The sequence below is a fragment of the Paramisgurnus dabryanus genome, chromosome 6 (genome assembly GCF_030506205.2).
Source record: "Paramisgurnus dabryanus chromosome 6, PD_genome_1.1, whole genome shotgun sequence".
NCBI classification, from domain to species: domain Eukaryota; kingdom Metazoa; phylum Chordata; class Actinopteri; order Cypriniformes; family Cobitidae; genus Paramisgurnus; species Paramisgurnus dabryanus.
In genome coordinates, this window is record NC_133342.1 from 23,132,185 (window position 1) to 23,144,611 (window position 12,427).

Below are 12,427 nucleotides of genomic sequence, written 5' to 3' on the forward strand. Positions count from 1 at the left end.
AACGAGGAAGGAAAAGGAACTTGTTGTGTATAATTTGAGAAGACCAGCAATGATGGAAGTAAATAAACAGCGACTTATGTTGCAGTTTGAGTTAAATCACTCCTAAACTTGGCTCATCTTTGTTTTCACCGTCTCAAACGGAAATACCTATGACGCAGTTTTTTTACCTGACGGGAGGGGTTCTGTTGGACCAATCACAGCGCTTGCGGTCTGTGTAGAGCCGACGCGCTGTTAGAAATTTTGTGAGGTGCGCGTCAGGCTACGCAGAGCTACGCACAGGCTACGGATAGCCTATGCCATAGCTACGGCGTAGGACCTACGCACGACTATAAATCGCCCTTAAGTGCTCTTCCACCATACAATATAGTTCTAATTTTTTATACCACCATACTTACTCGTGGAACTACTCATTTACTTCCATAGTATTATTTTTTCCTAGCCTGACATTGTCATACTCAATTCTAGTCAGAATTTGAGTCTGATACCGCTCCATTGAGCTATAATTATGAGGCGTGTCTCAACCGAAAAAATGCCTCTGCACTCAATTGGATAGACCTACGACCAATCAGAGCAATGGGGTGTGAGACGTATGTTGAAATGACGTATTTGCAGCTTGACCGAACTGCTAGTTATTTCGTTACAATGACACACACTACAAGTCTGAGTTAGCGAACGTACATCAACACCTACTATGTTTACAACATTTCATTTATATCACAATAAGTCATACAGTAAGACTATCTCTTACCATTTGTACATTAGTTGAACTTCATCCACGACGATACCCATTACGTTTGCTTGAAAAATATCCGAGCCTAGCATGTCCCTCCACGATTCCGGGCTTCCGAAAAGAAGCTGGCAACGACCGCTAATTATATCCATCTCGTCGTGCACACCGAGTTGCATCGCTGTGATACCCATTTCAGTTGCTTCTTTAAGTTGATCTTTCATAAGTGCGACAACTTTTGCCGAATCCCGTAGGAAGGACTGCAAAAACATCAACAAATGCCTTGCTCGCGTGTCTCTGTTCTTCTTTTAAAATCAATGCTCTGTCGATATCTTTTAGAACAGACTCAATGTCAGAATCCACACATAATAATAATAATAATAATAATTAGTTACATTTATATAGCGCTTTTCCAGTGCTCAAAGCGCTTTACATATGAATGGGGGAATCTCCTCAACCACCACCAATGTGCAGCATCCACCTGGAAATCACATCTGATTTCTACCGCGGCAGCCATTTCGTTGTAAACAGATTCAACACACGCGCTCTTTGGTGACGTGGTTGATACGTTACTGTTGATCATCTGTCCATCATCGTATAAAGCCCGCCCTCACAATTTGATTCGTCTGCCAGTTTTGGGACTCGCATAGTAGCTCCTCAACGGTGAAACCCCAGACCGATCTTCCCCTTTCTCAAAATGTTGTGGGTGGGGCTAAAATCGGCTGGCACCCAGGCTAATTTTTTCCTATTATGGAAGTAAATGGGGTCCACGAACGGTTTGGTTACAAACATTTCTCAAAATATCTTCCTTTGTGTTCATCAGAACAAAGAAATTTATGTGGGTTTGTAACAACATGTGTGAGTAAATGATAACAGAATTTTCATTTTTGGGTGAACTATCCCTTTAAGTGCACGCATTGAAAAAATAGGTATGTTGAAAAACGGTGGTGTTTTCCTTTAAGTGTGTAAATATTTATTGGGAGCAATGCACCGTACAGTATGTCAATACAAAAGTAAAAACATAATGGACCTAATCGTCCACTTCTATTGCATCCATGACAGAAGTGATAAATCGTTCAAAAGTGAGATTAAAACTAAAACTATTTTCTTTAAAATGACATCCCAAAGTCTCCGAGATGATCTTTTTAATGTTTGATAAAAGATTTCAAGCAGCAGGCCTTCCATGACCTGACCACATGAGTCGCACTGTGTGTGCTAGTAAAAACACATTTCTCAGACTGCAGAGTCAGATGCACCCTTGCTGTGAGGCTGAAAAATCCATTATGAATAGGCATATCAGACTATAAAAACTGCACAGCAAATTCACCAGTTTTAAATGTACACTCCTGGTGTATATATGGGTACCACCAGGACTGGTGGTACCCATATAAACACCACCAGTGTAGATTTAACACTGGTGATTTTGCTGTGTGACACACAGGCTTAAAACCCAACGCAGGTAGTAAGCCACATGGTTGTCTTCCTTTAGTTGGCATAAATGACTGGAAGGTAATCTGAAGTCAGGTTAATAGGGCAATTTAGATCACTAAGCTTACGCCACAGGAACGGAAAGCGAAAGAGAGGATTAGTTTAAATCGGGCAGAGATTATCACTTTGTAAATGAAATACAGTGGCTTAAAACTATGTTTCACGCATGAAGCACTATAAAATATACCAGAAAAGCCAGTCTTTTGAAATGTGAATTTGGCAACGTGATTGAGAAACACTGACATATGGTCATAAGAACAACCATTCCACTTCCTCTTAAAGGGACACTTCACTTTTCCATTCAGAGGATTTTCGGGTCTGGCGCTACCACTTTTAGCGTAGCTTAGCATAATCCATTGAATCTAATTAGACCATTAGCATAACACTCAAAAATGACCAAAGACTTTCAATATTGTTTGTATTTAAAACTTGACTCTTCTGTAGTTACATCGTGTACTAAAATTAAAAATTGTGATTTTCTAGGATAATGATATTACGCAGTGCCCGAAAATAGTCCCCTGCTATTGAAAGTTACCAAGGGGACTATTTTTGGGCACTGCGTAATATCATTGCGACCCTGCAGCCAAGTTACGGCAGCAAAGTCCTTGATTATTACGCCAGAATGAGAGTATAGTTCCTAGCCATATAAGCTTATAAAATCGCAACTTTTCATTTTCTGTTAGTTTTAGTACATGATGTAACTACAGAAGAGTCAAGTTTTAAATAGAAAAAATATTGAAATTCTTTCGTTATTTTTTTTGAGCAATGCTAATGGTCTTATTAGATTCAATGGATTAGGCTAAGCTATGCTAAAAGCGGTACCGCCAGACCCGGAGATCAGCTAAATGGATTTCAAAAAGGTAAAAATTAGTTGTTTACCTCCAAGGGAGCTGGAAAATGAGCATATTTTCAAAAAAGTGGTGTCCCATTAAGCCACCATTCTTCACATGAATAACCTAGTACATAGGCCTTCCTTGACCTTTAGTGGTCTTCAGATAATATCTATTATTGCAGTGTTTCCCAACCCTGTTTTTGGAGGCACACCAACACTACCAAGCTGATGACTGGATTCAGGTGTGTTTGAATAGGAAGAGGTGGAAAATGTGAAGAAACGCCAAGGTGGGAAATAATGGGGTCAGATGTTGGTAACATCGGAAACGTGCACTGTTGGTGTGCCTCTGGGAACAGGGTTGGAAAGTGCCAATCTATTGCACTGGTAAGCGAGAGAAACAATCATGTGACCTGTAATGACAGACATTAACTTTAGGCATTGATTGACAGATTATGTAACCATTCAATAATCCAATAGTTTAAAGCATAACTCATTTAAAGATCCAATCCATAACCTATCAATTCTCTTTAGCCATCTTTGTTTGAAACATAAAATTGCCGATCACTTTACATATATTTTCTCATATTGAGAAACAATTGATATTTCTACTAGGAATCTTACTCAACAGCTCAATTTATGCATCATTATTATATAAGGTTTCTGTTGTGAATCAGATTAAGATAAGGAGAAAGTTTTGAACACTTTAGGGTGGTTTCTCAGACAGGGTTCATCCTAGTCCAAGGCAAAAATGCTAATGAGCTGCCTTAATTTAAAAAATTTCACTGACATATTTTAACACATATCAGTGCCATATCTTTGTCCCAAAATGTACACCAGTAATGTTTTTGGGAGATATTTGTATATTTTTATGTCCGAATATAACTAAACCCCGTCTGGGAAACCCGCCTCATAATGTAGCCTATTTGTTGAATGATTTTAGCTGATTTCTAACCAATGAAGTTATGAATTGCAGCTTTAAAATCAATATCATTTAACCTATATTTCTATCACCTTAAATGACCTGATGCACTGGCGCCATCTGCTGGGAATACGTTTCTACTCAACCTCAGCCAGAAATAGCTGTGGCATGGCACAAAAGTTGTGACACCAGCATTTGCATACATTATTTTATTATTTTTTCAAACAAAGAACGCTGTATACATTTTCCCCAAACAACAACAACTCAATATGTATGCCAAGAATGTCAAACTAAAAGTACTTCATGCTCTAAAAACTTGATCTTGTCTTGATGATAAAGCTTCTATGAAAATGCGACTATCAAAAACTTGGTTCATTTTGATGTACAACTGCCAGTTTATGTTTATTGAAAAAGTACTGAAATAGCTGTAACAATGGTATCAATATACAATTTCAATGTGGTTACTATAAAGTGATGTATGTACAATCCCCAAAGCATATGACGTTTTTTAATTGACCAACACAGTAGCGCAGACTAGTGACACGAAAAGTGTCAACTATGCCATCACATTATCTGGACACACAGTGGCAAAATGCAATTGTGTTAGTCAACAAATGTTGCTGCTACAGGAGTGGCGTGTCAACAAATGCACTTAAAATCTCTCACAGCTTCACAAACGCTTCATATGTGTAGTTTGATGTTAAAAGACACCACCACTGGCTACGAAGGCCACCTTCTGAAAGAGTCTTTCGTGAAACATCCTGTTTGACTCTTAAATTAATTATGTTGTGGTATCCGTTTTGGGGACTAACCTGTTGGTTTGTTGAAGGTTATGTTCTTGATTCAAAAAATAAGAATTGAACATATGACAATGAAATGATGGTGTCAACTTAAAAGTGGGGAGGGGGACATCCACACACTGGTTTGACTCTTATGGCCCTCTCACCCCATGCCTATTAATCAACCCTTGTCTCATTTCCAATACAAAAAGACAAATATAAAACAAATCAGAGCAGCCACAGTTATTGAAGAGTCAAGGCTCCAGAGAACTCCAGACATGGAGGAACAGCGAGAAGACAGAAGGAAGGAGAGAAAGACCAGAGAATGAACCATCAGTCTGTCCTGGGCCTGTCTCAGCCCTTGTGTCTTGCTGTATTCATTTGTGCTCCTTTGTTGGGGCGAAGTACAACTCCATGGGCTTGTTGACCTTCCAGTACTTCTCGCTCACCAGCTCCAAGGAAAAGGAACCGTTCAGGACCTATGGGGGAAAAGTGACATTTTCATACTGAAGAAATTCAGATGACATGCTACTACATACTCTGTGTGTGTGTTAGGCTACGTAGAAAGTGTCTGATAACAGAGAAAATTTGTTATGTAAGGGATAATGTTTTAAGGTTCAAATGTCAAGAACACACTGTTTGATTGAATCATTTGAAAATATAATGTCATATGTTATTAACTCTTTCCCCACCAGCGTTTTTTTTTAAAAGAGTTCTAGTCAGCGCCAGCATTTTTATGATTTTCACAAAAGTTTAAAGGGACACTTCACCCATTTGCATTAATCTTTGTATAGTTAGAACCCCAGTCTTGTTTTTTAATGGTCGTGCATCATTTCCTCAGTTGCCGCTGAGACAGGAGAAATACAGATTTCAGTGTTGCACTTCCTTCTTTCAATGATGTAAAAATCATCATTTTGCATCATTGAAAGAAGGAAGTCCAATATCTTTGTTGAGGGGGTGAGACTACAAACACCACTTTTCTCAGTCAAATAGGCACCAAATTCTAAATGTATTTTACATTATAACACACTTTCAATAAAGATGAATGTTTCTATGGGTGAAATGCTCCTTTAATGCCTTGCAGAAAATGTATAAACCTACAATATATCAAATGACAGAACAGACCCTCTGCTTTCAAACAAAATGTTTAATTCTACCTTCATTCTTTCTCTTTTTATCACCTCTCAAACATGGGCAAATATGGGTTTTTCAACAAAAGAAGCAAAGATAATTCCATTTTTTAAATCAGATTCAGAGCGATCATCAAAACATACCCAGAGTTTGAACTGTTTGTCCTAAGGGACTACTTCCGAGTTTTATAAGTTGGGTAAGGGCACCCCCTGGTGGATAATAGCGATTAATGATTGCCAAAAAAACTCGTCACTGGCAGGGAAGCGTTTTCTCTTCATTTTATTTTTGTGTAATAATAAACTGTACATGTCAAAATGATTTGGCTTACTGTACGTTATTAGTTTTGAGTGGTTAACTGGGAATAACAAACCTGCAAATGTCACATATGGCCAATAAAAATCAAGCATTCCAACAAGCCAAGGCGTGTAATAATTAAAACGAATATATTGTGATCTGTGTTACATCAGTGTGCCCGGCAATAATATGGTGATATGATCATGCAGTTATGCGCTTTTTGGTCTTTCCAGCTTTAGATGCATTATAGATGCATGTCGATAAGCTTGTTTAAATGCATGCAGTGCTTCCACAGAGGGATTGTCATAATACATAAAAATACAGTGAGAACAGACAGTTTGTTATGCTTTCGAACTGGTCTCCCATAAAATTAAAAGCAAGGGTAGTGGTTCAGGATATCACTGCATACGCACATTATAACTACGTTTAGCATTAGAGATGAAATGATATGAAAATTTTATATCAAGGTTTTTAGTGACCAAAATCATCATGATTATCAATATCATGGTTTTGTGAACAATTTTTTGAAATGTAAACCAAATTTAAAATTGATTTTACATTTAAGTGCACTTTTTTTTGCATAAACGTCATATAAATAAGATTAATCATGGCACATTTGGGGTCATAAGCTGCACACCTGCACTCACAGAAAAAAACAAACAAAGTAGAAAAGAGCTTTAACTTATCAGATCACATCATTTAATGGAAAATGAATAGAAAAGATGGATCTGTATAGAAATATTCATTTAACATGTGTCAGTAAAACTAACTGTTTACACTTGGCATTAAAGGATAATTCCGGTATTTAACACTTTGAGTCTCATTTCTGGTTTGTTTTTGATGAATTACAGTGATGGACACCGAAATTTTGACAATGGGTCGTGTCTTGACTTTTGACTCATTTTAGAATGGAAGTCAATGACCATGCACAAACATATCATTAAAACTCTTTTACACTTAACGTTCATTTTCAAAACTGTGCTACTCACCGAGTGGTTTGTGGTGTTCGTTGATGATTAAAAACAAGTTGTGTAGCGAAATACAGCTTCTGTCGTGTTTTATTTGGCCTTTTGAAAAATTCCATTGACTTCTCTTGGAAGACTCATTGCTCGCTGATATATCACTCCGCCGCCGGGAAACAGAAAAGGGTCTGTTAACATGTGGTTGTAGTTTTTTCGCTCGGTTTCTCTCAGAAGAATTTTTTCCCATATTTGATGGCTCAGTGACCAGCTTTAGGTTTGAAGTTAAGCTCGATTGTGACTGTCTATACGCTACACACCGAGCGTACTTGTATGGCAAAGTGGTTGTCGCCATCAAGTTGTCGGGAGTGTGCTATCGCTTCAGACTCAAATATGGAGCGGAAGTATATACGCGGTTGTGAGGTATCTGAAAAAATAGTTCCACTATAGCAAATAACACGGATTAAAATCATACATTGCGCCAATATATTTGTTTTTAATCATCAACGAACACCACGAACCACTCGGTGAGTAGTACAGTTTTGAAAATGAATGTTAAGTGTTGTTTTAATGACATGTTTGTGCATAGTCATTGACTTCCATTCTGAAGCAGTTAACTCTTTCACCGCCAGCGTTTTTAAAAAAAGTTGCCAGCCAGCGCCAGCGTTTTTCATGATTTTCACCAAAGTTTAATGCCTTCCAGAAAAAGTTCTTCTTTAAATAAATAAACATACAATATACCAAATGAAAGAACAGACCCTCTGCTTTCAAACAAAAAAAACCGTTTCATCCTACCTTTAGTGGTTCTTTTGCAATCAGCTTTTGAATATGGGTAGGTTTTTGCAAAAACACCATATTTTGAGCAAAAAGCAGAGATAATTCCATTTTTGTGACGGACTTTTCATAGAGATCCCATTCAGAGCGATCTTTAAAACAGACACGGACATGCAGCAGCTTCCGGTTTTAAAAAGTTGCGGAAGGGCGCCACCTGGTGGATAATAGCGGTATTGCGGAAAGACGGAAAATCTCGTCATTGGCGGGGAAGCGTTTTCTCTTAATTGACGAGATATCACGTCAATGGCGGGGAAAGAGTTAAGAGACGCTTCTAAACGAGTCAAAAAGTCAAGACACGACCCATTTCAAAATGTCAGTGTCCATCACTGTAGTTCATCCAAAACAAACCAGAAATGAGACTCAAAGTGTTAAATACCGGAATTATCCTTTAACATGCGTTTTCATCGATCGGATCACAGTGGATGACGTTAATGCCAGGTGTAAACGGTGTTCAAAACGTTTTTAGCTCGTCCACTTTCGACCACTTTCAACCACATTCAGAGGTAGTGAAAAACCCTTTCGATCGGATTGTTTTTGTAGTGTAAATGCACATGTGGTTGAATGTGTTCGAACGGCCACACGCGACTGCCTTCTCTCCGCCCATTTATCTAATCTGAGCACAATGTTTTACGTCTTTTCTGACTTCTGCCGCAAACACACAGTGTACAGTACTATTTTAAGCCTTTCATTGATCAAACTAAAGCGGCTGATCTCTGCAGTTTCATTTTGCAAGCGTGTGAAAGTTGCGCGATCTTATTTCATCAATTGCGCTGAAAATTCAGAGAAAGCGCTAACATATACATGTACAAAACAATGTGCAGCATGTTTACCTACAACAAAAGCGGTGGACTCAGACATTACATTAGTTTGCGTCTATATAAACTTGTCGTTACTCCCGCTCACGTTTAAATGACAGTGGAGAGACTCACCCACAGTCTCACAGACCACCCCCCCTCACAGTATTCAGGCCAGAAGCGGTCAAAAGTGGACAATAGAGACAGATTTAAATACCAGGTGTAAACGTAATGTGTGTCTCTCTCGTCCACTTGTGATCCGATTGATGAAAACACATCTTAATGCCAAGTGTAAACCCCCTAGATTTTCCTAAATGTGAAAATTTTGTTTTTAAATTCAGTCAGTGAAGCACGTTCATCACAAACACATGGGAGCAGACGTGAATAAATGTGTTTGTATTATGATATTTAGTGATAGACTGATATATCGGCCGGCCGTTATATCGGGCCAACATTTGCGAGGTTTATGTGTATCGGCATCGGCCGATATGTGGCTGCAGTTTTCGCAGATTTTTTCCCGGCATTATTTACAGACAGAGTGCTGGAAGCCGCATGACAAATTTATTGTCAGTGAAATTCACACCAAGGGTGTTACACACTACATACTTTTTCCTCACCTTCTTTACAGTTCCCCCCACCAATTTTCTTGATAAATAATGGGAATATGTTACTATCTTTAGTAGATAGTGGTACTAAACTTACTGTGAACTGGTTGTTGGCTGTGGGAATGTAGATGGTATACTGTTTTTCACTGGCCGCTTCTACATTGATGGGGCTTGCCTCTGCATTCTTGCGCATTTCCTCGAGAGCTAGTCTGACGGCCAGGTATTTGGAGAGGTGATCCACCGTCGCATTCCCTGACGTCTTGATGTACCTGATGTATCAAAATCATATTAAACAACAAAATGAACAAAAGAAAAACCTGATGATTAAAACATAAAACTGCGCAACTATTACACCAGCCAATCATTAAAAATGTCCCACCGTGTCTGTGCAGCATCTTCTTTCTCCATCAACGTTGGGTGAGGACGAAACACCAGTTCAATCTCACTGGCCCCATCGAGTGCCAAGTCACCTCCACCGTTTTCTGTGGCATTGTCCATGTCAAGCCCCGAGTCGTCTGAAGTTTTGGTTCGTTTGATACTGGGCCCAGCCTCCTGGTTACTGTGCACTGATGCGTTACTGCAGTGTGAGCTGTCCCCATTGTCCTCTGCCCCACTGCCGTTTTCAATCTGGTGCTTCTTACCCCGCGGCTGTCTACAGCATCCCCAGTGATGCAATGATAGAAACACAATAACAAAGTAAACAAAATACAAATAGAAAAATAAACAATCGGCATTGATCACTCTGAAAGCCACAAAATTTATGAACGAAATGACAATGAATATAAAAGCAATCAAAGAACTATAAACTTACTGATAGCACAAAATGATTGACCAGGCAATAAAGCCAAATATTTACAGTTCAATGTGAACGTATATCTATTATTACAGATCTAACCTGTTCAAGGCCTGGATTTTAAGGCCTTCTTCAATACTGTGGCTGAGTGCCTGCTGGTTGTTGTGCTTGCTAATGCGGGCCAGCACTCTCTCCTGATGGGCCTCGTACTCGTCTCTGCTCGGGTAAATCTTACTGATCAGGGCATCGAAGTTAGGGTCGGGACGGAGCGAGCGCTTAGACACCAGCTTCTTTCTGCACGTTGGACATTCCTTATTTCTGTGAACCAAAAACAAATGATGATGGAAAAAACTGATCAAATGTATATGCAGCTATTCATTGACCCCATAAAACCAGCATCATACAAACATCCACTATAATAACAATCCAAGAAAGTAAATAAATCTCCAAACAAGCATTGAAGACATGAACCCACCCTGATCTGAGAGCGGTGATAATGCAGTCAGCACAGAAGCGGTGTAGGCACTCCTTGGTGGTCATGGTGTTTTTCAGCATGTCCAAGCAGATGGGACACATGAGTTCACTGTGCAAGCTGCGTGGGGACACGGCGATCTCCAGACCGTCCGTGATGGCCTCCTAGAAATGAATAGAACACAAGCTGCATTTTAAGACCGTAACAATCCTACAAACTCCAAAGCTTTCAGATACTAATCATACACTTAGACATCGCTTGATGAAGACGCTACAATGGGAGTGTCTTCATCAAGCGATACATGTGATGTTTTGACATTTGACTCGTCTTACCTGTGGAGTTCTCTGTAGTTCATAAAGACTGAGTTCCCAGGTCTTGCTTAGGGGTTGGACCCCATTCGTCTGTACTGTCTGTGTCATGTTTATACGCGTGGATCCTTCACTTCTGTGATGAAGGAGCCAAAGAATGTATAAACAATAACGTTATATACCAAGGGATTCATCAGCAGTAGCGAAACAAATCTTTGTACATTATCAAAATAAAATAACTGTGAAATGATTGTATATACGGTCAGACAACATAGAAACATAAAAAACGATTTTACGATTTCAGATATTATAGTAACACTTACAGTTTCATATCTCCTCTGCTCTGTCAAATGACACCTGAGAGGAGATATTAAGGTCTCAGTAGTGGTCAAATATTGCTTTCAGTAGAGAGCTGATCCATGGGATTCATAAAGATCATCAAAATGATACACATGTTTAATTTCTTTAAATTTTACTCTTTAGTTGGCTATAATCATCACGCTTACAGCAATAATATCTTGTTTATCACTACAGCCGCGGAGCTAGCATGCTAAAATTAGCTCTAGAAGGCACTTATAACTCATTGTGTTTCAAAATGAACACCTCTTCTTACTGCATTTAAATGACAATGTTTATCATTCACAATGCACCCATTTTAAATAAACAAAAGCAATGTAAGTGGCTCTAAGATGATTTAGATGTAAGGGTTTTATCTCCTGCGCTGTCATAAAACGCAAAGCAAACGAGCTAACGGTTAGCTCTCGTCCTGCTAATACAGGTGCTGCATTTACAGTCCTCGTAAAATCAAGTTCCAAACCGATGTCGGCGTGCTGGCCACATATGCAAGCATTTGCCCAAGTGAAAAAAAACAAGTACCGTAATCAGAAAGCACAAATTTATGTTAAAATGCAGCTGTTTACATACTTACACTTCAGTGTTGTGGATACTCTATTCCTTTCCCAGACAGCGCGCCGCGATTTGGTGAGCTCAATATGGCGGATTCCGTGCGCGCAATGAAGTCTGGGAAATGTAGTGTATTTATTTATAAATGAATTATTTACAGCAAAAATTACAATTCTGTCATCGTTTACTCGTCCTTGTGTTTTTGAAAACCTTATCACTTAACTACTATTTTGAAGCACAAAAACACAGGATATTACACAGGATACATAAATACATTTTGATTGTAATTGAAGAACAATCCTTACAAAAATGAGAATATAACGTTAGTGAAAGTGTAGTTTTACTTGTAGTAAAATCATGGTTAATTTTCGTAAATATGCGTGGTGACTGTCACATAAATATAATAAATATAAAAAATAAAATACATCCACATTTTTAAACTTTTGATCAAATAGCCTACGTTTGATTTATTTGTACCATTTAAATAAAATTGAACATGACCACACACAGCCATTATAAGATTTATTATTATAATGATAAGATTACTACTGTTACTACTACTACTACAACTACTACTGTCAGTATTATA

At 38.6% G+C, this 12,427-nt stretch overlaps 1 protein-coding gene across 3 annotated transcripts; it reads right to left on the reverse strand.

The window, feature by feature from the left end:
- Positions 1 to 4,160: 4,160 nt before the first annotated feature.
- On the reverse strand, positions 4,161 to 11,940 carry rnf2 (ring finger protein 2). Of its 3 annotated transcripts, XM_065276137.2 has the most exons (8): positions 11,864 to 11,921; positions 11,259 to 11,292; positions 10,960 to 11,071; positions 10,631 to 10,791; positions 10,258 to 10,473; positions 9,742 to 10,014; positions 9,460 to 9,631; positions 4,161 to 5,224 (listed from the first exon to the last, which is right to left on the reverse strand). In XM_065276137.2, exons 2-8 carry the CDS (start codon positions 11,264 to 11,266, stop codon positions 5,123 to 5,125), a joined length of 1,044 nt encoding a protein of 347 aa, XP_065132209.1. In that variant the 5' UTR covers positions 11,267 to 11,292; positions 11,864 to 11,921; the 3' UTR covers positions 4,161 to 5,122. The 3 variants fall into 3 exon arrangements, with proteins under 3 accessions (XP_065132209.1, XP_065132210.1, XP_065132211.1); XM_065276138.1 differs by lacking the exon at positions 11,259 to 11,292 and having other exon boundaries at positions 11,864 to 11,940; XM_065276139.2 differs by lacking the exon at positions 11,259 to 11,292 and having other exon boundaries at positions 11,860 to 11,883.
- Positions 11,941 to 12,427: the final 487 nt, after the last annotated feature.

Bases quoted from the DNA above. Each gene is read 5' to 3' on its own strand.
- rnf2 (XM_065276137.2), bottom strand. The intron at 10,792-10,959 runs GTAAGACGAGTC...ATTCATTTCTAG, and splicing joins AACTACAGAGAACTCCACAG to GAGGCCATCACGGACGGTCT. The intron at 10,474-10,630 runs GTGGGTTCATGT...TTTGGTTCACAG, and splicing joins ATCACCGCTCTCAGATCAGG to AAATAAGGAATGTCCAACGT.